At 37.9% G+C, this 24,803-nt stretch overlaps 2 protein-coding genes and 1 non-coding gene across 10 annotated transcripts in view; 2 read left to right on the top strand and 1 right to left on the bottom strand.

Annotated features, from left to right (window-relative positions):
* The window catches only part of large1 (xylosyl- and glucuronyltransferase LARGE1), a 60,910-nt gene extending 49,369 nt beyond the window's left edge, over positions 1–11,541 (top strand). Inside the window, exons 11-15 of the mRNA XM_027151713.2 lie at positions 3,096–3,259; positions 5,797–6,075; positions 6,691–6,837; positions 6,942–7,137; positions 8,808–11,541. Of these exons, the coding sequence (XP_027007514.1) occupies positions 3,096–3,259; positions 5,797–6,075; positions 6,691–6,837; positions 6,942–7,137; positions 8,808–9,005 (984 nt within the window). The 3' untranslated portion in view covers positions 9,006–11,541. The remainder of the gene's footprint in view (positions 1–3,095; positions 3,260–5,796; positions 6,076–6,690; positions 6,838–6,941; positions 7,138–8,807) is intronic.
* A 132-nt stretch (positions 11,542–11,673) lies between these two features.
* LOC113645501 (stimulated by retinoic acid gene 8 protein-like) lies at positions 11,674–24,112 on the bottom strand. 8 transcript variants are annotated; one of them, XM_047804169.1, is made up of 11 exons: positions 23,141–23,285; positions 22,990–23,037; positions 21,823–21,918; positions 21,478–21,621; positions 20,199–20,274; positions 19,897–19,975; positions 19,472–19,624; positions 17,379–17,628; positions 16,594–16,655; positions 13,888–14,008; positions 11,674–12,062 (listed from the first exon to the last, which is right to left on the bottom strand). In XM_047804169.1, the coding sequence occupies exons 3-11, from the start codon at positions 21,841–21,843 to the stop codon at positions 11,988–11,990; spliced, it is 981 nt and encodes a 326-aa protein (XP_047660125.1). In that variant the 5' UTR covers positions 21,844–21,918; positions 22,990–23,037; positions 23,141–23,285; the 3' UTR covers positions 11,674–11,987. The 8 variants fall into 8 exon arrangements, with proteins under 8 accessions (XP_047660125.1, XP_027006929.2, XP_027006932.2 ...); XM_027151128.2 differs by having other exon boundaries at positions 17,379–17,610; positions 19,897–19,978; positions 21,412–21,621; positions 23,141–23,284; XM_027151131.2 differs by lacking the exons at positions 21,823–21,918; positions 23,141–23,285 and adding an exon at positions 23,993–24,112 and having other exon boundaries at positions 19,897–19,978; positions 21,412–21,621.
* On the top strand, positions 24,013–24,085 carry trnar-ccg. The gene has a single exon. It is a non-coding gene; the product is annotated as a tRNA-Arg (tRNA).
* Positions 24,113–24,803: the final 691 nt, after the last annotated feature.

Here is a 24,803-nt window from a genome sequence, read left to right as displayed (position 1 = left end):
GATCTAAGTGACCTAAGTGTGTGACATACGGCTAAGTACAGTACGGTGACCCATACTCGGAATTCGTTCTCTGCATTTAACCCATCCAAAGTCTACACACACAGCAGTGAACACACACACCCTGTGAACACACACCCAGAGCAGTTTGGGGGGGGGGGGGGGGGGATTCGGTGCCTTGCTCAAGGGCACCTCAGTCGTGGCCGGCCTGAGACTCGAACCCACAACCTTAGGGTTAGGAGTCAAACTCTCTAACCATTAGGCCACGATGCAGACAGCCTTGTTAAAATAACAATGAAATCTATTCTGTTCAAACAATATTTAATCTAATCTATTCTAATCGATGGATATTTACATCCAATATTGAAATGAGCATATCGTGTTAGTGTTAGATTATGATCTGATGATATTGATTAGATTAGATTATTAGATTAGATTAGATTATAGATCTGTCATTGCTCATCAGCCAGTTCCAGCATGGCTTTTCGCTCCCACACAGCGTTACAGTTCTCCTTATCGAGCATGGCACTTATCACTGGTTTTATCTAACCTGATTTAACATGAGAGAATCAGCCATCTGGTGTGGTGTTTTAGTCCTCCATCTGTCTGGGATTTCCTAATGGTTATAATAAATTCCATCCATTATCATCTGTCCAGGCATCATTGTTTTAAGCAAGGCCTAGTCAGTCATGTCAATTTTAAAACTTTTATAAACAAATATGTAAATGAATGAATAAATTGCTAGTTTGTTTATGGTCTAATTCACTCTGACAATAAATAGAGGATCTTCAAAATTTGTCACAGACGACCAAATCATGGCTAAATTCAGACCGTGTGAAGTGGGGAAAATTTGGTCATTGTAGGGTAAAATGCATCCTTTTTTATGTTTGATCTTAACACAGAGGGGGGCACGGTGGCTTAGTGGTTAGCACGTTCGCCTCACACCTCCAGGGTCGGGGGTTCGATTCCCGTCTCCTCCTTGTGTGTGTGGAGTTTGCATGTTCTCCCTGTGCCTCGGGGGTTTCCTCCGGGTACTCCGGTTTCCTCCCCCCAAAGACATGCATGGTAGGTTGATTGGCATCTCTGGAAAATTGTCCGTAGTGTGTGAGTGTGTGAGTGAATGAGAGTGTGTGTGTGTCCTGTGATGGGTTGGCACTCCGTCCGGGGTGTATCCTGCCTTGATGCCCGATGACGCCAGAGGCACAGGCTCCCCGTGACCCGAGGTAGTTCAGATAAGCGGTAGAAAATGAATGAATGAATGAATGAATGAATCTTAACACATAATATGTAACATCACGACAATGAAGCAGTATTGTTTGATTTAAGCCCAGTGTGTTAAACTACAACAGAAATATGAATGTGCAATTATTATACGCAAACAGTGTGTACGTTATGCATGAACACATTTTTATTAACAGTAGATAATAGAACAGAATTATCTTTTGCATGGAAAAGTCAACTCCTTACTAAGGCACTGTGCATAACATTGCTAGAAACTTTGTTCGAATGTTCTTTTTTTTTCCCAGGGAAAATGACAGTCACATGCTTTTAATGTAATGTAGGTTTAATATTTACAGTTGTCTTTAATAACTGCTTTATAAACTGGATCTGGAGTCTAATCTGGGGAAACTTGGTACAAGGCAGATGTACACACATACTTTCACTCCTCTGTCAATCATGGTGACACTAGACAATCCGGGCTGTTTGTGAGCTCATGTATGCAGAAGAGGACAGCAAGAGCTTTCCCCTGTGTCATGTTGCCATGTGACACAGCATGACCAGCCATTTAAACATTTGTGCTTAGTTGGCTGCACATGTCTTGGAAACCCCTTCACTTCACCCTTGCTGACTGGTAGCCGTCATATGATAGGGATATCTGGCTGTAGGTGGAAATTGGGAAGTGAGCAAAAATAGTTAGGAGGAAAACCACATAACCTGATTGCTCAGGATCAGACCCTGGAGTTGCGAATGCAAGTCACTGTGCCGCCGTGCTGCCCTTGTATTATTTGATCTATTTGTGCCTTCATTTACGCTTAATAGCGTGACGTTTTCTTTGCTAGGCTTCGTGGTTCTAAAGGCTGATTAGCCCTTCAGTGCCGCAACACACAGCAAATTCAGTACATCACTGGCATCCTTCATTAATCAAATCACTCTCAGCTTGACATTTCCCAAGAAGGTTTTGATGCAGCATTTGTTGCACTAATCAATTTCATGGGTCCGTCTTAACTCCAGACGCATGCTGTTCAGTCGATTTTGCTGAGTTTGAGAAGCTATTTAAACCACATTAATGGGATACTTGGACTAATGAAGTCACTCAGGAATTAGCTGGCCAAGCGTTCCTCAGCTCCACGTGAGGTTTCGGTTTAAAGTATTTCAGCAGATGAAATGCAGACGTTACAATTGTCTTTTTTAAAACATATTACTCATTTTAACACCTACATTTGTTTTGTTTATAGCTCCATTACACATATAATTACAGTTATACATGCTTGTTCATTCTGGAAATTGTAATGCCTACCAATGGCGTATCCAATGGTGTACTCCTGGGATTTATGGTTATGGCAGACAGAAAGTGCACCATTCTTCATTTTTATGTATTTAGCTATCAGAGCCTATATAATAATTCTGTGGTCCTCATCAACTTCTGTGAACAAATAACCTCAGGTGATGACAAAACACAACAGATATTTATATGTAGTTGAAAGGTGGGAAAAACCCTATATTTCAATAACATTCCTTGTAGTTTATCTATCTCTTCTTGTAAGAATATGCTGTATTGAAGTACGGTGACCCATACTCAGAATTCGTTCTCTGCATTTAACCCATCCAAAGTGCACACACACAGCAGTGAACACACACACACACATCTTGAACACACACCCGGAGCAGTGGGCAGCCATTTATGCTGCAGCACCCGGGGAGCAGTTGGGGGGTTCGGTGCCTTGCTCAAGGGCGCCTCAGTCGTGGCTGGCCGAGACTCGAACCCACAACCTTAGGATTACGAGTCAGACTCTCTAACCATTAGGCCATGACAGAGAACCGCTGTGTCTCTGTAACTGTTAAAGCTAAATGTGACCGCTGTGTTTGTGGTGTTTCAGCTCCAGAAGACTCTACTGGAGCTTGATGAGGATGACCCATGTTATGAGTTCCGGAGAGAGCGCTTCACTGTGCATCGCACACACCTCTACTTCCTGCACTACGAGTACGAGGCCAGTGCAGACCAGACTGATGTTACGCTCGTGGCCCAGCTCTCCATGGACAGGTGAATATATAAGTAGCATTATAGGAAAAATTCTATAGATTTAATTGTATTATTGTTTCATGTGTTTTATTTGAATTTTGAAAGTCGACTTACGTGAACTTTGTGTGTCGGCTTAATGATTCTGTTCAGACTTTCAACACACAAATCTAGATCTGAGACATGTTTTAACAATTTAAAGTGTAAACACTGCATTTAACATCAACATGGCAACACCATTTTACTGATATACGTTTACAGATGAATAACTATGATTATAACTCTCACTATATTCTTGCCTCCATCACCATGTGATGTAACAGATGAACTGATCAAGAAAACAAGAAAAACTAGACTCATGTTGTTATCGAGTTCAACTTGTTCATTTCATCTGGCATGTTTTCCCAGACCACCACACACTTATGCTATACTAACATTTCTAATTCTTTAATTTGTGGGAAGTGGTGGCTCATGTGGTTAAGGCTCTGTGCTCTTGATCAGAGGATTGGGGTTCAAGCCGCAGCACTACTTGAGTAAGGTCCTTAACCGTCTCTGGTCCAGGAGCGCTGTATCATGGCTGACCATGCATTTTGACCCAAACCTCCAAATATGGGAATATTTGAAGAAATAAAGTCTTCTATTCTAATTAAACTAACATTTTAGTTGCTTAAAAAGGGTAGCTAAATGTGTCGAGCATTTTTATGCATCAATAGTGAATGGCAAGAAAGAATAAAACAAACCCCCCCCAATGTCTTTCTTCCTGTTTTGCTCCAAATTGTATTGGTTTTGTTGATGGGTGCATGTGCATCATAATATTTTCTCTTGCTTATTAGCGTTAACGTGTTGATTTAAATCATGTTCACGATCATGTTTCTGAACGAGGACAGGAAACCGCACATAAAAGAAAGTGCACATACTGGACTGGTGGCCAGTATCTACTTTGCCGACTGCTCTTTCTGATTATTTTGTGGTTAGGGGCAGAAGGAGCACGAAGCCTCTCAGTAATTTAACACAGTGGGTGTGTGAGAAACACTAGTGAGTGTTGTGTGCTCTCAGTAAACAAGGCATTGCTGTTCTAAGCACAGTCTGAGGAAAGATTGTTTTTACTCATTTATTACAGGCTTCAGCTGAACAAATAAACCCTCTAAACCCTCCTGATATTTGAGACTGATTTTAAATATCCATGTTGCATGAACACTTCCTGCTCTCGCATTCTTTTTGTATCGTTCAGCAACACTTCACTTCAGTAATGAGAAAGCGCTCAGTTTGCTCTGGTCCATAATGACACATGTGAGTGAGAATCCTGGCACTGAACAGCGTCAGTCAGTTCTGGTTGAGATCGGGTGGGAAATAAAGGTCACGTCAAGGTCATTTCTGCAAAGGTTGTCTTTACTGGATGAAGATGCAACAGATTAACAGACAAGTTCCAGTTTGAATCACTGAGACTGGCCTCAAATGAGATGTAGTGAATGAATCATCAGACTTTTTTCTCAGCCAGAACCGTATTATTACGATTCCAACCCTATTCTGTCAGTCTCAGTAACACATTATTAAGTCTCCACGTTAGAGTAGATTTTTAAATTTAATCACTTAATTCTAAGCATTTAAAGTCAAGGGGCACTATGAACAAGTCTCTTTTTTTTTCTTTGTTCCCTCTAATAATCACTCAATTCTTTAGTATCCAGTTCCTGTACCGAGAGTCCTTCAGCTCGTGCCCCGTTCTCAGACATATCCGTAAGTCACTGAATACTGAATACTGAAGAAGCCACTGATTTCTGATGTCAAGTGTTAGGACCTACTTCAGATTTGCAGTGTGCTGTGCCAGAAATGGCCTGCAGAAAGGAAATGAAGTAGTTGACAGGTTATACAGACAGTTACAGTGACTGTTATCTTGAGAGGACCTCGAGAGGACTGTAGAGAGAAATCCTTATTCTGAAGCTTACAAAATGGATGCTGTCAGTATTTGAAGTTTCCGTCCGTCTCTTGGTGACAGGCTGTCCTTATTAGGAGTGTTAGAGTTTGGACGTTTCACCATATGATAAAACTGTGGATGCTGTGCTTAGGAACATGCTAGGAGTGACAGCAGAGATAACAAGGTAATACAGTGTTTACAACAGTAGCTAAAGGGTTTCCTTCATGTCCCCTGTGCAGAAAAAATGGAGGTTACTCTAGTATGGTTAAAAAAAAAATCAAAAACAAACATGGACAGATCATATTACAATTCAAATTGTTGAATCCGCCCCCGTTCTCATATACTTGGTACGGTTAGAATGGTGTTGTGTGTTCCTAGGTTTGTCTGACTAAACATATCAAGAGGGTAAAACCTTTATTTTTTACACGGGGCAATGAATCTAAATCCATCTCCCTGCCTATAAACAACCAGTCTGACAATCAAGGAAGTATAACCTTTCTCAGATAAATCAAAGAGGACTACAAGCCAGAATGATTAACGATTGTGGTGTGACCTCAGTAATATGGATGTCCATGTCAGAAGCTTTTAGTCAATACCTCATGAAAGCCTGTTAGTAGATTTGATGAAAGAAGATGTCTGTGTTTGTCAGGCTGCAGATGCTAGAGGCCATCTGTAAACACTGGGAAGGACCCATCAGTCTGGCTCTCTACCTGTCTGATGCTGAGGCACAGCAATTCCTGCGTTATGCCCAGGGTTCTGAGGTACTCATGAGCAGAAGCAATGTGGGATACCATATCGTCTACAAAGAGGGTCAGTTCTACCCTGTCAACCTGTTGCGCAATGTTGCCATGAAACAAGTCAGCACACCTTATATGTTCCTGTCTGACATCGACTTCCTGCCCATGTACGGACTCTACGAATACCTCAGGTTAGTCAGCATCTATTGTGCTTCTACTCCAAACACACCTCAGCAGGATAATCCAGACCTGTCAGCCTTCACATATTTCACATTCTGCATTTTAACATCAGGGTACACCAGCGTATAAAAATAGCACATGTGCTGTTTGGCATGATTCATGAGAATGATGCATAGATGCGTACTGTACCTGTTCCCAACTGTCTGATCAAGGTAAAACCAAACTATGACTTTGGATATTAATATTAGACACCTGTCATTAACATATACTCGTTATATATATTAGGAATGACATGAAATTCAAGCCACCAAATGAAAAAAATCGAACGAAAAATGTTCAAAACGGCACTTTTGATTTTCTGACAAAAGAGAAGGGGTTTTTTTGTTTGTTGGTTTTCCAGCAGGACTGCACTGTCGTTCCACTTCAGGGCTGGCAGGTCTGATAATCAAGATCTCTGTACTTCTTTAGTCCTTTAAAGGCTTCCTAAATGGCCTTGGACACTCGCATGACTAAAAATAGTCTAGAAATGTTTAAGCTTTTCATCAAGAGGAAATTTACAAATGTTATTGTATGTCCAGTCTGCCTTGTTTATTAAGTCAATGTACTGTATAATGTCTTTCCTGCAGGAGATCTGTAGTACAGCTGGACATGGCTCACACTAAAAAAGCTCTGGTGGTGCCTGCATTTGAGACACTGCGATACCGGCTGTCCTTTCCCAAATCCAAGGCTGAGCTTCTGTCCCAGCTGGACATGGGCACCCTCTTTACCTTCAGGTTGCCCGAAGTTTCTTTACAAAATATGTCAGATGTGTCAGTGAGCTCATGTAGCCAAGAAGTTTCCTGCTTTGTTTGATGATGAAATCTTTGTTTTTTCTCAGGTACCATGTATGGACAAAGGGTCATGCTCCAACCAACTTCGCAAAATGGCGCACAGCCACAACGCCGTACAGAGTGCAGTGGGAATCTGACTTTGAGCCGTATGTGATGGTGAGGAGGGACAGTCCAGAATATGACCGCAGATTTGTGGGATTCGGCTGGAACAAAGTGGCTCACATTATGGAGTTAGATGCACAGGTAAACCAGCAAAGATGAACTAAAAATTATGATTAAGAATGAAGCTTTCTGTCTAATCGGACATTCCTCACAGATCATTTGAGCCTTCAGAAATTTAAGCTACCAAATGATATTGAGCTGTGAAAAGTTCTACCACACTTTGGCTTTTCAGTAAATAAATAAATAAATAAATAAACCATTCTACACGAAAGAGACAAGAACAAGAAAGTTTTTGTTAATCTCTCTAATGGGGAAATTAGAGAAGGGCAGCTTCTGACTTGTAATTATTTACATTTCGTGCTCAGTTTTAAAGCCATTTTATTTTTCTCATTATTCAATTCTTTTATTTCTTCTTATAAGCCAGTGAAAGCCTTCATTTAATAATTGAATTCTTAACAGTAGACGTTGTTCACAAAGTGTACAGAATGTAGATGTAGATTTCAAACCCTAATGAGAAAGTAAGTACCACTCCAACACAAGGAAGAAACCTTGAGAACAACCAGGCTTAAAAGAAGCCGTGCTCATCTGGGGAACACCAAATCACTGCAATTCATTACAGTAAACAGTGATGTAGAAGAAAAACTAAACTAAAATGTGTTTTTTTTATGGTTGGCTCTTATTGAGTGGCTGATGCTGAATTTATAGATTGGTGTCTGTAAAATTTGACATAAAAGACATTATCTTAATTAGTGATGCATTTAAACCATCAGCATGTATGTGATGGATTAGAGGCTAATAAGGTAACATAGTGGTGGCTCAGAGGTTATGAGGTTGGACTATTGACTGCAAGGATGTTGATTCAAATCCCAACACTGAACTGCTGCCACTGTTGGGCCATTGAGCGACGTCCTTAACCCTCGAGTGCTCAGTGATAGGTAGAAATAAGATAAATATGAGTCGCTCTGGGTAACGATGTGTACTATACATGAATGTACACAGAAAAATGCTAAGCTAGGAAAATAAATAAATTTGGTTTCTGTGGAACATTTTAACAGGTTTGACTTCTGATATATAATTTGCTGAGAAAATCCCAAAGCAGATTGTTGTTCAGGTCAAAATAGTTAGAAAATTTCCACTTGCACTTCCATCGATCATGGCGTTTTGAGCAGAAGCAGCAGTGTGATGTGATGCTATAAACTTATACTAGGTGTTTATTATTCCTGCATCATTTACCTTTAATGCTAAAATGAATATAGGTTAATGGCGTTAAAAAAATAATCATTTTGATACATTCCAATAAGTTCGGGGTAAAAATTTATTCGTATCTCTGATCTTATATTGTGATTCATTCACAGTACAGTCTGTCAGTTTAAAATGTCACAAAATGTGAGTTTTTGCACAAATCTTTGTATCAAATGATGTTAAATACGTAGTGTAAGAAATAAAAAATTAGAGATTATAATTCGAGAATATTCTGAACAGATCAAAAGTATGAATCTGTCTTTTTTTTAATTACTGGTGTGACATTTAGAGCATTTGGCAGGTGCCAGGTCTGATTTACAGACGTCTCTATCTTTATTAATGCAGCTGCATTTCTGTCCTTATTAATGAACTAATACATTAATGGTAATACAATTATGCAGCAGAACCTGAGAGATATTTGCGATGAGCATACAACCGATTTAAATATTTCAGTAGCCGGGTCTCCTAATGCATTTCTGAATCGATTCTTTTCTTGTTCTTTCCAACAGGAATACGAGTTTGTGGTTCTACCTAATGCCTACATGATCCACATGCCTCACGCACCGAGCTTCGACATCACCAAGTTCCGCTCCAATAAACAGTACCGTGTTTGTCTCAAGACTCTTAAAGAGGAGTTTCAGCAGAACATGTCCCGCCGTTACGGATTCGCTGCACTTAAATACATGACAGCGGACAACAACAGCTAGCAACGTCACCTTCATATTTCTCACTTTTCAGGTGGTATAATTAGATATCACATAGGAAAGCAGGGCGGTCGGTCGGTAACGGACCCAACAGCGTGATAACGGACACTCGGCGTAAGTCAGAGCAGTGTGTTCTTCCATTCTATCATTCAGGATGATGTCTTGATGACCATTTAGTCACTGCTTTGGAAACAGCGGTAGTGCAGTGTGTCATCTGTTGGATGTCATGCTGTTGTTCCGAATGAATTCAATCCACCAGATTCCCTGACTGACCTCCTGTATGAACTGGAATTGAGATTTTATAAACCATTGGATGAGCAGAAAAATTGTACCAGGCTGATTTGTGTTCCAGTGAGCAGTCAGTACTGAATATGAGCAGAGGAAATGCCACTGCTGAAAAATAGCAGTGGTTTAATGGACTCCCTCTACTTATTGCCTAGAAGCTGAATTTAGCTTGTTTGTGTGCTTTCAGTCATAGGGCAATGTTTAGCAGTACTGGATCTCAGTCTAATAACACACTAGCTTTCAGTCTAAGTAACACAGAGACTTAGAAAGGGATCCCCAGTCATTTTTGTCAAGAAAGTGATCACTGGAGAAATTAGGTTGTTCAAGTATTAATAATATGATGTTTACATATTTTACAGAATATAACGTAGTGTTGGAGAGAAAAGAATAGCTGAGATGTCTTAGATTTCATAGCACCTTTGTAGAATCACGTTTCCTATTAGAGCTCAAGAGGGCTAAAGATTGCAATCCTGACACAGATGAAAGCCCCAAATAACCCATGTGTTTTTTCAGCATTTAAATATGTTTTCATATTTCTGTGCTCATTGTGATTTTAATGTTTTACTGCCATTTGTTCTTCATACGTATTACACATATATTTCTTGCAGCTAATAGAAATGCACTAACTCGTGCGTTAAACATAGAAGGTTTGTAAACTTAGGTTTAAGTTTTACATGTAGACCAAAGGCCACTGTGTATATGATGTACAATAATTGTGAACCATGTTCCAAGGTTAGATTCAACTTTTTCCTGTAAACCTAAATTTAAGGTCTGGGTAAATCTCTGGATATGGAAATTCCTTCATTATGTCGCTTTGTAGAAGCCAACATTCTGTTTTCCTATTTAAGCTTAGACAAAAATGTATCAAGAGTAACTCCTCCTAGGGCTTTCGAGCCACATGCACCAAATTCGGATATGTTGTAGAACCTGGTCTGAAGTTTGTTGCTATTACTTTTCGTCACGTGACGTGACGTGATGTCACGTGAAAATCAAAAATTTGCACAACATGAACATGTGACATATCAAAACACTCAGCCCAATGAGGGGACCTTCCTCAGGAGTATTCGGATGACGTCACATGCTCGTCTCCACTTGTCTCCAAATGTTTTGGCACCCTATCTTTCTGTCCACTTGCCTCCATAAGTAACACTGACCTTTATGTTCACTCGCCTCCAAAAAGCACCGGCCTTTGCAAATACTTGCCTCGTCAATGCCAACATCAAAGTTTGTCACGACGAACTTTACAAATCTAGTTTGTGTTGTGTTTGAATGAAACAAACCCAATTCACACAACCAGAAATCTCAAAAAATGAGAATAATGATGGGATTGACCAAGAACATGGAGGATTATATTAACATCAGACAGTAGCTGCTTTTAGTGAGCTGGTGATGGCTCTTATTGGTTTACAGTTCATTTGTATATATGTAGTGGAAAAAAACAGGGAAATGTTTCAACATGACTGAATGTGAATCTGCTGCTCAGGCTAATGGAAGACATTTCTGCTAACTGGTGTAGGAGAGGAAATCAAAAAAGGAGACAAACTCCAAATTCCTTTAGAATTACCATTAACATTAGTACATTTGTAGAGTGATTTTTTTATCTTTCACTATATGCCTGTTTCATGTCTTTTATTTTAGGTCAACATTTTCAGACTGTTTTGTTTTGGGGAGAAATTTTTTGTTTGTTTTTTTGGAAAGAAAATGTTGGTGCATCCCTAATCTATAGAGTTAACTGAGGTTAATGTTTGCTAGGTCAAGTTGCACTTTGTAAAGTCTTTGACACAAAGCGACAATGCCATGTCAAGATGAGATGAATGCAGAACCTTCGTCATCTTCCTTTTTTCGTTTGGCGGGTCTGCTGGGAGGGGGGAATTTTCTTTGGCACGGTTTTGAGTGCTAAGTTTTACAAGTATACTCTGCAGAGCTCCTACACTAATGTGTAAAAGTTGGCAGGTCTGAGATTCTAGCATGGCTGCTGGAAAATGTAATCTAATATACTGTTTACTTCAGTTTTCAATGTGTCCAGACTGTGTGTGTGTGTGTGTGTGTGTGTGTGTGTGTGTGTGTGTGTGTGTGTGTGTGTGTGTGTGTGTGTGTGTGTGTGTGTGTGTGTGTGTGTGTCTGTCTGTCTGTCTGTCTGTTTGTCTGTGTGTGTGGGGGGGTGAGAGAGAGAGAGAGAGAGAGACTAAAGTCTAAATGTCCAAGACTGGGAGATTTTCTGCTACTTGAATAAAAAAATATTGTGCAAAACGTTTCCTTTTGCTCATCGTGTGTAATATTTGCTATTTTCTTCCTGATATATTAGAGTTTCTTGAAACCCCAGCACAAGATGCTCCAGCATAAGGAAATGCACACTAAAATGACTGCTGGTAATTCAGACACTGACTGCACTCAGCAAACACATCACTAGGTTTATTCACAGACGAGTTACTAACAGAGATGTGGTTACTGACTAATCTGGCTTCATTTTGCACATTTAACACTCACAGAACTTTGGAACTCTCACAGCTTACTGAAACATCGTCATGAAATATATGACAATAAGCCGAGATTGAACACAATGTTGTTTTGCACTGTTTTGTTTTGTTTTTAAATACATTTCATCTGAACATACTGATGATGCAACACCTCGAACGTAACATAACAGAGTTCACCGTCAAATCAACTGGAAAGCGGCCGCTATGAAGGCTTGAGGAACAGCTAGAAATCGTCATCGAAGCTTTCTGAACACATCAGGAGATCTTCATACTCAGATGCTTGAGACAGGTCCTGAAACTTGTTGATTGTAGGATAAACGTGGAAAATAGAGAAAAGAAATCTTACTTTAATGTAAAAACGTTTAACATTCCATGCATTTTTAAACAGTTAATTATTATTAGTGTTACGTCCCCTGATTGTCATACAACCCCCTGTGAATGAGCTGTTGCTATAGAAACAGGAACTTGTTAGAGTGTGTTAATGTACCTGAGATTTGCCCTGCAGCTGAACTGCTGTTAAAGAAAAATTTTCAACACCTCATTTGAGACTAACTGTAAACGCACTGTGGTATTATGGGTAAATAATAAACTCTACACTGTAGTAAACTGGCTTGCACATGCAAGCCCACTGTCGATCTGCCACTGTTGGGCTCTTAAGCCTCTCTGCTCCAAGGTTCCATGTCATGGCTGTGATATACAGTACAATGAAAACTATTGTATTTGAATATATTACCATAAAGGCTGTTTTTTAAACTGGGTAAATGTTCCATTCGTTCATTTTACACTTCTTTCTGGCTCATAGAAATGATTCACATTTTATTTAGTTTCGTTAGGAAAGCATGTGTGTTTCTCCTTGCTAAACGTGCCGTGATCAAATATTATATGCTCACTGAGGCAAAGTAGTACCCGTTTATATGATAGAACAAATATAAATATAAACCTCTTCAAGTTTGTTGGTTGTTGTTCATTAACATGGCCAGCTTTAATGAAACATTACAGATGCTGTGCTGAGATTCCTTAAATAACGGCTACATATCATAATCTTATATAAATCAGTTGTTTAACAAAGAAATATCGATCAGCATAAAGCTTAGTTTTCCGAGTCACCTTCGTACGTTTATGCAGCTAAAGCATGTGTGTAAGGATTATAGTTTGTGGTTTATGTGGAAATATCTGTGTGACTATGTTTGTTGTAATTTTGAGGAAAACTTTCCTCTATCCTCAAATCACTGAGAGATGAGTTTGCATCCATAACAACTGATAAAAGTCAGAAATCAGGTTTAGTGTTTGTGTAACTTTTTGTTCCCTTTGTACCGATTCATTCAGTCATTTACAGTACAGACCAAAAGTTTGGACACACCACCTTTTCAACAGGACAATGACACCAAACACACCTCCAGGCTGTGTAAGGGCTATTTGACCATGAAGGAGAGTGATGGGGTGCTGCGCCAGATGACCTGGCCTCCACAGTCACCGGACCTGAACCCAATCGATATGGTTTGGGGTGAGCTGGACCACAGAGTGAAGGCAAAAGGGCCAACAAGTGCTAAGCATCTCTGGGAACTCCTTCAAGACTGTTGGAAGACCATTTCAGGTGACTACCTCTTGAAGCTCATCAAGAGAATGCCAAGAGCGTGCAAAGCAGTAATCAAAGCAAAAGGTGGCTATTTTGAAGAACCTAGAATATGACATATTTTCAGTTGTTTCACACTTTTTTGTTATGTACTTATATAATTCCACATGTGTTAATTCATAGTTTTGATGCCTTCAGTGTGAATCTACAATTTTCATAGTCATGAAAATAAAGAAAACTCTTTGAATGAGAAGGTGTGTCCAAACTTTTGGTCTGTACTGTATGTTCTGCTGGATATCTTACTTTATCTTAATTCCTTTCAACATTTTAACCTGGCTATCGACAGTGCAGCAAGCGTACAATGGCATCACAGACACGGAGGGTTCCAACATCTGCCTGCATTTTACACATGAGCAGGATTAAAAGCTAAAATCTGAACCTGAAGTTGAATTTGAATGAATAAACTGGACAAAAGCAATTCAGCAAACAATCCCATCAGCTCTGTAAATAATAAAAAGTAAAACAAAATGTTTGGACTGAGTATACTTACCTCAGCTCTTTCTAACTGTGGAAGCTCCTGATCCTGAGCCACGTGGTTCCAGATGAAGCCTGAGATGTCCTTGTAGATTTGCTTCAGCTTCTCATAGTCACAGCTCGGCAGTACTGCAGGCCTGTGGGATTGACACCAGCAAAGGTAAATCTTATTCTAACTAGCTTTTGCAATGGCATTTGCACCACAGAAAAAAAAAACTGTAGCTGGCAGACAGAACTTTGAATGATTGCTGCGATGGGAGTGCACGTGTAAATATCAGCACACTGACGAGGCATAAACGTTAAAGGAAATCTCTCTCGCACTCCCTCACAGCTGAATATTTTATATCTAATATATATAATATACCTTTAATGTTCTAGCACGATATTACAATTCATAGTGGGACAATACTGCTTTAATGTAGTAGCAAAATATGTGTAGCAATTTCATAGAAGTTTCATTTTAGTCTGTTTATTTTGGGCTTGGAAATATTAATGATGAGGCAACATCTATGAAATGCGGTGCAACTGTTCTCGTTTTTCGAACATTTCTAATCTTAATCTAAAATTGGTCATCATTCACATGAATAATTGAGTATCACATTTTTTTTTTGTGCCATTTCATTCGTGTGAAACTGGTTACGTTTCTGAATATCTGTCATGTTCATATCTACCTTTATTATGTGTAAAGGCTTATCTATGTTTACGTATGCTAAAGTCTATTTCTTTGTATTTCGAGTCTAATCCTGTGTGTGTGTGTGTGTGTGTGTGTGTGTGTGTGTGTGTGTGTGTGTGTGTGTGTGTGTGTGTGTGTGTGTGCGTGCCCCATGCCTGTTCTACAGGGAGCGCCCCCCCTGACTGTGATTGATTGCTTCAATCGAGACGCAGCAGACATCCTGGATTAGAGTGCTACGTGAGGAGACTATTCTCCCCCTGCCAATCCACTCATCTACCTGCCTCTATAATCTCCTCCTCTCTCTGTCCTTCTCTGGAGATGTTTCTCTGGCAATATTTTCTCTTTTGAAACTAGACAACACTTTAAGTTCCTCCCTCAATGAATATTATCTCAGCTTTTGGTTCCTCTGTCCCTAAATACTATATTCAATACCCTATCATTGTTCTCCTAAAACAGTATATCCCTGCTTAGCTAATCTGCTTGTTGTTATCACGGTAAAGTGAAAAACTGTGCTTTAAGTGCATCAACTAGTTCATGGCACGTTTGACTATATTTTTTTTCTCTATATGTTATTTTCTAAATAATTCTGCTTACTTACTATGATGCAAATCTTACATTATCCATGTGCTGCTGATCTACTGGCAGAAATATCATGTCTGTTATAAAGCTTGTACCATAATATCCTATACTCTGGTAATGGCTAGGAATCTTTAGGCACATCTTCCTTCATTTCAATTCAGTGCGTCATGATGTGATTATAAAAAGATGCATTTAGATTTTTTTCCCCCATAGGCTTCATTTTTCCCGTATGAGCACTTGCACTTTCGTCCATTATAAAAAAAAACACTAGGCTTAATGCATTTCCATTAGGGCTGCCAGAACAAATTTCACTGTTTTAATGCTACTCTAAATGTTCATAATATTTCCATAATCACAGACAAAGAAAAATCTCCATTTCCCGGTTTACTCCTCTTGGTTACTCATGTTGTACTGTCTGCCTCGTTAAAGAGTGTTTAAATGTTTTAGCCTTTTGGCTAAATGTAGTGAGCGTACCTAGGCAGAAAAAGCCATTTCGAATTCAGCCTGTAATCATTATTACTGAGTAAGGGCTAGTTTGGATTGTATATGGATTTCAGGTGATTTAAGAAATGTTAAATGAAGCTCAACATCAGTAAGAATTAAAATATGAATCTGATTTAAAAAATTAAATATGAAACCTGTATGGTTAAAAAAAAAAAGGCAAATATTTAGAATTTCAACTTCTGTGGTTTCTGGTTTCTTATGATGGAATAAGTTCAAATGAAGTATAAGATTGGTCAAACCATTTAATTTAAGCATGTAAGTCAAGTCGAGTCAAGAAGATTTTATTGTCATTTTAACCACATATAGCTGTTACAGGTCACAGAGAAATGAGACAACGTTTCTACAGGATCACGGAGCTACATAGAACACACAGAGCTATAAGGACTTAGTAAGTTAGTCCTAGATACATAAAGTGCATCTGTGTAACCTGGTGTAAACAGTGTGAGACAAGATAAACAAGACAGTGCAGGACAAAAGACAGAACAAACAAACAATACAATACACTACAAGACAAAGCACAAGACAATACACTACACAAAAGACAATACACTACAAGACACTACACTACAAGACACTACATTACAAGACAATACACTACACAAAAGACAATACACTACAAGACAATACACTGCAAGACACTACACTACAAGACAATACGCAAAAGACACTACACAAAAAATACACTACAAGACACTACACAAAAGCAGCGCTGACCAGAGTACATGCTGTATATTCTATAGTACATGTGCAGAAATACTAGAATGAACACTTAATACAATAGCAGCATTATATGAGGTTTGTTGTAGATATATTTGCTTTGTTGTACCAATATAGGGCAACTAGTTATAGGGTAATTTTTCAAATAGTTAACGCTCAGTATTAAAATCAAATTTGGAGTTCTTGATTGTAAAATAAACTCTTGCTTATGTAGAAATGTGCAGTACTTGTGTATGATGTGTGCATTACCTGTTTACTGAAGCAGCATCCATATCTCTCTGCACCACATCATAGGCATCCTGTAGTAGATCCTGCAGGTAATAACATGAACACAGAAGAGGGAAATATCAAATCCTGGAGTTCTTATAAATCCTGAAGAGACACTCATGGAGCTCTGTAAGTATTGAGTTAGGCTTTTTTTCCCCCCATCTCATTTCTTTCAGTCTGTGAATATTCCATTGACAGTTTTCAGTACTGAGAAGCTGCTGGTGAAAAGAGAAATCTCAACTGTATCTGTTTAGGATGTTAGACTCTCATAAATCAAAAACGTCTTGTGTTTTCAGAAGTGGACACTTTTCTCCCATGACATTATCAGAGTGTACAAGACACAATTGTGTGTGTGATACTCCAACATAGAAATAGAATAGATGGATAGATGGATAGAGGGATGGAGTGATGGCCGCAATCACAAGCTCCTGTGATACAACGAGCTGGAAATTGCATGAGCTTTTGACTTCCTGTTGTGCTCTTGTGTCTGATGTCCTCTAGACAGTGATAAACAACTTTCATATTGGATGGGGCCTTGAGGAAGGATCCTGTTTATGTAGCTAGCAGACTCTGCTATTGACACATTAACAAAATTAATGGTGCTAAAGGAAGTCTGGCTCAGGGGTTTGAAAGAACAGAGAATGAACTGTTGCCTGAGAAACAGACGGCCATCGATAGCCATTTGTAACTAAGGCAGGAAATTGGAAATTTAAAGGCAGTGCAAATGACTTTCAAAACACGCCCATATTTGCAGTGTCAATCCTTACCTCCTCAACAGTGTAAGACGCAGATGGATCTAAGCTGGTGAGATGTGAGGCACTGATCTCAGTTTGGCTTTCCCAGGAGGCAGATCTCTGGTCTAGAGCGTGTTGCTGTGCTTCCTCTCTACGCTCTGGAGGAAGAGAGCTCCACAAGCCAGAGATGGCCTCGGACACTACAGGAAGACCCGTCTGATCTGGAGAAAGCACTCCACTGCGCAAAAGGAGCTCAATAGTCTCGCTGTAGAAAAAGAGATATCTGCACAAAGAGTGTCTCTCTCAGCAACATTGTGTGCCCTGTTATTTTGTGGAATCATTTCAGGTTAAGAATTGAGCCCATTTTATTAACATATGTGATGGGCTGTGAAATGTCATTACAACTGGAAAAAATCATCACCCAACAGAGAAAACCTCTTACACTGTATAGATTAGTGTTTCAAAATGTTTACACAACCAAATAGAAAGATATTAATCATCAATTCTTTTCCTATGAATGCTAGAGCAGACACAACACAATGGTGAAAACACAATGGTGAAAACACGACGGTGTGGCTTCTGTTTAAATGCTGCACTTTACATCAGACATAGTATGATGTTTATAATCAACTAGAACTCATTTTCTTCCTAATGTATATTAGGTTATACATTTAAGGCCATTTGCATGCTCAGGATCATATAAATATCAGTTTAAGATCATTCCAACTGTCATCTATTTACAGACGATTTCTTGATGATTTATGTTCCGACAGTTAGAATACAGTGATGAAAATAACTGAGTTATTAAAGACTGGAATAAATGATATAGATTAAAATAGTTCCTGGTTTAAACAATTTTTAACATGCTAGAGCTGCTTACACCTATTATATAAAAGATAGCAGAATTAAACATACAATGACTGCTGTCAATATTTAAACAAACAAACAAATAAATAAATAAAGCTGCTGTACAAATAGTTGTTAGGTTGATATAGTTGTTTTATTCTAATGTATCTTGCATTCCACCTTCCCTTTACTATTATACCACAAAAACCCAAATTCACATTTTACCAAAGTCAATGATTTTATACTAACAAAATAAGAATAATATGTTTGATTATTAGAATAACACCAAGTGACACCAAGTCCAACTGTTTCTCCCCATCAGGTCTCCTTTGGTAAAGAGATTTTCATAATGCTAATAAATAAATGTAACTTACTCTGTGGAGTGTTATGACCTACTGATTCTCACTTCGTACTCGTCTAATTTATGTTTGATGTTATTTTAGCTCTGTTATCCTGTAGGATTTGGCTTGCATGGTTTCGGGTCACTTATCCCTTTAGAGGAACATGTCACTGCAAATCAATACAAGGTTAATATGACTGATCATCACTCCTTTTCCTGTGATGTAACATTTCTGTCCTGATGGGAGTGGTCTCTGGCTGACAATGTCCCAATTCGCAGGTTATGAAGAATCCGGTAGTTTTGACGAGAGTTAAAATGACATAAATCAAATGCTATGACATACAGTCACAACTCAGCTAAACGCCTAAAGCAGATTACGAGACACTGAGACAATTTGTAGGATCTGTGCCAAGGTGCACTGAAGTGGCTTTGATCATATTCTATCTGTCTATCTGTCTATCTATCTATCTATCTATCTATCTATCTATCTATCTATCTATCTATCTATCTATCTATCTATCTATCTTTTACTAAATACTGCCTATTTTGTATATATAATGTATTTGATCATCTTGTCACTCTTCCCAATCTTCTGTTATTCAGTATTCAAGTATTTTGGTTGTACAGTTCCCTTTACATTCCAACGTAAAATGTTAGTGACATTTTGTGCAAATGATAAATAAACTTCAAATTTACATTAGCAGCATTTGGCAGCATTTTGAATACATTAACTCTGGTTCATTAGGTTACAGCCAGTTTTTTTTTTTTTTTAAATGCACACATACGACAAACAGGAGTGAAAGTGCCATCGTTTGAAGATATTCACAATTTCTATCTATCTATCTATCTATCTATCTATCTATCTATCTATCTATCTATCTATCTATCTATCTATCTATCTTTCTGTCTGTCTACCTGCCTATCTAACTATCTAACTCACCCCTCAAATTCTTGGATATTAGGGACAGATGTCTCAGATGACTGGGACTGAGCGTCTGTTTCTTCATCAGTCGAGACGACCTCACTGCTCTCGTGGTCCTCAGCTACAACAGGAACACAATCTGTACAGCTGTGGCTACTGATGTGCAATGTGCTTAATTGAAAAAACAAACAAAACAAAAAAAAAAAAACAGTATTCACCCACAATACATAACCACACTGCAAAACTGGATATGATGAAACTTAAATTATGGAGCAAACTAAACTCAAAGGACACAGTCTAATGCATTACGAGTGTTATAAAATGTCCTCTAGTTTTTACTGGCAGTCTTAACAGATCTGTAGATTTACGACGGTACAGTGTCATTGTTACTGTAAGCTTTTAATGCCATCTAGTGGTATTTAATCTACCATAGGCATCCTTACGACTGTTTGGAATAGAGACTCCTGTACTGCTCTCGCATGTCTTCCAAACTCTTCGGTCCTCCATCATCATCAACATAATCTTCTAGAAAAGTGAGACATTTAGTCATAATACATAACATATGTCTATAATTAATAATTAATAGTAAGTCTAAATATATAATATCAAAATATATAAGTGACAATGTAATTGACTCAGTAAAAGTTAAAAGCATCCAACAATTTTAAAATGAGGTTTGGCCTAGAATTAAGCAGTTTAAACGTTTATATGTCATTTCATAGGGAAAGTAAAACATGTGTGTTACCTTTCAGTGCAAGGAGTTTGCTAAGGTAAGCCTCTTTCTCCAGAAGAAATCCCATGGCATGATCTAGGATTTTCCACTGCAAAAACCACCCCCATAATCATCATCATCATCTTCATCAAACGTTTATTCTCAGTCAAACATGAGAATGAAATCAAAGTTACAGACCTTCAACTCAGAAACATTACATGGTTCGGAAGTGAGTCTGGTTTTAACGTGTTTATTTAATTCTTATAAAATCCTGTAGATTTTTTTACAGGTAAAATCCTTACAAAATGTCTCTATAGTATTTTTATGGATTACCGAATTCTTTTACTAAGGTAACTCGTCCTGATTGTGTTTTGAAAACACTGTATATTTTTATATATACCTGAATAACATACTTTTACTGTGGTGTCTCAAACACTTAGTATGTTAAAACATGAAACTCTCATATATTTATTAGAGTATTAAAGGTTTAATTTTTATACTACCACTGGACGATCTATGGCAAAATGTTTATCATTTACTCTGGTTATCTTTTATACCACAGGAGTGATTCTCAGATCCCACGAGTCATCTCTGACAGTAGCGGAAGCTGTATTTCAAATAACCGGTTTGTGATGTTTTTATGGATATTAATGCAGTTGTTTTAATATATTTCAATTCTAATAAAATAAATTATCATGCCATTCAACCAGTGATATGGAAATTCTTTCTTAAATAGATGTTTAGTTAACGTTTATGAAAGGAAGTCTGTAGGTTTTCCACCACAGAAAAGTCTTTAGAACAGAGGACTCTGCACTTTCATACTTCTTTCTAACATGACAAGATGGTCATTTTATTTCATTTAATTTTTATTAATTTAGCAGAAGTAATTTCGAGAGAAAGACAAGTGAGGAAACAACTATTAACACCTAAGCTACAACAGGACCTACCTTATAACAACATTAAATGTAAAGTCTAGACATGGTTAAAAATAATGGGTCATAATTAAACATTAATCACTGACAGATGCCTAAAGTTTACAAAGAATAAAATATACATAAAAACACAACCTATTATGTTTTATTACTTTACAAGATAATAATGTGGTTTTACTGTCCTAGTTATATTAACTATATGACACATGCCCTATGATAAAAGCATGATATCACACTAGGATTTCCTTTTCTGCAAAAACTAGTCAGTTAACTTGAGTGTATGACCTAAATGTAGTTGGTATTAACAACCTTACCTTTGCTGGACTTCTCTTATTATAAGAAGCCTTACAGTTATGATTTGATTGACTGGATGGACACACCATGTTTTTCAGTTCCTCGAAAAGACCCGCAAGCGTGTCTCGATGTCCGGTCTGCAGCGTTCTCCTTCTCACCGTCTGCTGCTCACCTTCATCCTCCTGCTTCTCTTGACCAATACAGGACATACTTCTCTCTTTCTGTCTTGTCTTAAACACAACAGAAGAGTTTAAGCTTCTGATTACTTTCGGTGGTTTAGGGACTGTGTGTATTATAGAGACTGCAGTACAAGACTAAATTTCAATCCTATTTGTTATAAGCAAAAAAAATCAATGATGTGAATTCTGACACATTTTAGTGAGTCTGATCATTTGGTTCAACCTATTCTGTTAGTTCCCAAAATAACTTACCATTTTGAGAGTTTGTAACATTACTTTTCTTTGTGCCTTCCTAAATTTTGGTGGCCATGTATCAATGCCCCACCTGGAGGCAACATACGCTCCTCTCTGCAGGTTAGGAGACATGTTGTGTAGCTCACAGTGACACATTGATCACTTCCTGTGTCCTTTAATATATTTGCCCTGAAAGTTTCACCTGTTTCTGTATTTTAATTAAAACCTTTTATATTATTCATTTGTGCCCTGTTTATTTCCCTATGTTCTACATCTGCAAAATAATATTACATTTATACCAGTAAAATAAGTAAAATATACACTATGGGCTTCAGCCACATGTGTCTTATTACATGAAGTATTTTAATACAACACTTAAACCCATTAAATATTTCTAATAAGTATCTAGATTAAATCATTTTTCCCCCTTTGTTTGTTTGGTTTTGTCATATTAAGTATTGATCATTTTATCAGTGTATGGCTAAATTTGTTTAATAAAAACCTTTTTCATTTACATATAACAACATACTCATGACACAATTATAACATAAAGACTTAAAGGCATTGAATATATAACACTTTATTTAGGTTTGCTAAAAAAGTTTCTAATAGTTTTCCATGAATAAATTGTATTAACTTGCACTGCAATTGCATTATTCATGTAAGAAAAGAATTTCTCTTACACGAGTGAGTCGACTCTTCACGGTCAACAGTAAACAACGCAAAGAACCGATTCTTTTTCAAACGACTCACTAAATCACTACATAGAATCATTAATTCCAGTATCCGTTGAAAAGACGTTATACCGAAGTAGTCCATTTAAGACATTGTTTTATTTAGGGATAGTGCTATCAAAACAAGTCTTACATTTATATATTAAAATATATATATAAAAAAATGTCATCATTAAAATTGAACACAGATGTGTCAGAGAGTAGCTAGTCGTTAGCTTCGGCTCAGTGCTAATTGAAAACTCATGAATCAGAAAATAGCAATAAAATATTGGCAAAATTCGTTTAGTCGTTATATAAAGCCACTGTACAGCAGAATTGTGTATTTTTATTGTTTAACTAGTATGAAACCTGTAGTTAATCTAGCTAGCTAGCTAACACCTATCTGCTAATTAGTTAACACTTAGCTAGCAGGCTAAACGGTACTGAGTATAAGTACATACTGTAATCTTACCTTTTTGTAGGTAAGACCTCTTTGTAGACCTCAGTTCAGACTTTGCACCTAATCTTACACAAATAACAGAATCCCATCAGTACAAATAACTTCTTATATGTTGTGTTGTACAAAGTAAAGACGGATTAATTGGTCTGTGCTGAATGCCCACCTCTTAATATGGTGTTTTGGTGTGTTTTTTTTTAACACTGTACTGATATATTTGAAAGACATCACCTGAGGTAAAAGTTATATTCGGATAGTAGAAAAGTGAAATTATAGACTAATTTGAATTAATTGATCATAATTACAAACCATGTCATATGAACTATGAAGATTTTAGAATAAATTAAGGAATAGATCATATAAAAAGAAGTCTTTGTTCATGGCATCACAAAATAAAGTGCACAGGTGAGATACAATAGCCAGGGATTTGGCATTGGAAACAGTGGGGAGTTAACAGTCATAGTGTCAGAATCAGAATAAGATTGATCTTTATTGCCAGGTATGTTTTCACATACGAGGAATTTGTTTCAGTGACAGAAGCTCCACCGTGTAACAGGATGACATTGACAAGACAGTTTGTATGCACAGTGGAAAAAATGTGCAATTGATTCAGGTCGAGTGTGAGTGCAACTCAGGCTTTACACAATGTCAGTGAGTTGACCCGGAGAGCCATACTGATGCAAGACAGTCACAGTATTTAGTCAGAAAATCACTAGATCATTAGATTCGACACCATGCTTCTGCTTGAAATAAGGCAATGCAGGCTGCATTATCCATAACTCTTACAGAAAATCCATGTCCCCGGTGCAGTACAGCAGAAAGACAATATAGAGTAAGAGTGCTGTAATGTGATAAAAGGACAATGTCTATATTTCTAAACCGTGTGCTAATGCAAACCTTTTTTAAGCCAAAAGGCCTTCTCCAACTCCCAGCTCCTGGTAGACATTTCCATTGATCCCTTGCTGTGATGTGAATCATTTAAATATAAATGCCACTATGAGTAAACAGTTTTACTTACCTAACAGGTCTTATGTGAAAGACCCAGTGGCCTAATGGATAAGGCATCAGCCTCCGGAGCTGGGGATTGTGGGTTCGAGTCCCACCTGGGTTGTATACTTTGTTGGGAATTACTTGGTATTCCTGAGTTGTCTTGTAATATGTCAAGAGCCAATACAGTGAAATGCCAGAGAGTCACTGCTGTGCTCTTAAGTCCCTTTACACTGAGCAAGCTGTGATTTAGTTATAATATTGCTCAGTAGTAATTTTATAGTAATGAATTTACACAGAAAAAGAAAACATATACAGTATAAGCAAACAGTGATACATTGCTTTAGAATACTCAAAAAAAAAAAAAATTACCCACCAGGAGGCAGACAAACTCTAAAAACAGGTGGGTTTTTTTCTAGCACAGGGTATCTATTTGACAGAACACAGGATTGGTTACTGTAGCCAGTATGTGGGCTTGACTATTTCACAACTCTTTCTATTCTAGATTTGATTGACATGTTCATTTATTTATGCAGCAAGGAAGTTTGAATATAACTTAATAGCTACCCAAGATGCTATTTTGGTAGAGTTTTGGCAGCTGTACTGACCAAACTTGAAATTTCACTATGGTGGTCCTTGTCCTTCAGCTGCTCCCTGTTCTGGGTCACAACAGTAGATTTTTTACATATTAAAATAATTCTCATATTTGATTTTGACACAGGTTTTATGCTGCCCCACCTGATGCTACTGTGCCATTTAACACAGGCTTGAGACCAGCACTGAAATTGAACCCCTCAGTGGCTGGGTTGATTCCCCGCCAGACTGCAGGGACCGGATATTTC

Source organism: Tachysurus fulvidraco, chromosome 19 (genome assembly GCF_022655615.1).
Source record: "Tachysurus fulvidraco isolate hzauxx_2018 chromosome 19, HZAU_PFXX_2.0, whole genome shotgun sequence".
Taxonomy (NCBI): Eukaryota; Metazoa; Chordata; class Actinopteri; order Siluriformes; family Bagridae; genus Tachysurus; species Tachysurus fulvidraco.
Note: the sequence above shows the minus strand (reverse complement) of the source record. Positions and strands in the feature narration are given on the sequence as shown.

What these genes read in the sequence shown, in the direction of transcription:
- LOC113645501 (XM_047804164.1), bottom strand. Translation starts at nt 21,843, where the DNA reads ATGTTACAAACTCTCAAAATG. An exon ending in AATATCCAAGAATTTGAGGG is followed by an intron (nt 17,629 to 19,471) that starts GTGAGTTAGATA and finishes CTCTTTGTGCAG; the next exon opens with ATATCTCTTTTTCTACAGCG. An exon ending in CGTCTTACACTGTTGAGGAG is followed by an intron (nt 16,656 to 17,378) that starts GTAAGGATTGAC and finishes TATTACCTGCAG; the next exon opens with GATCTACTACAGGATGCCTA.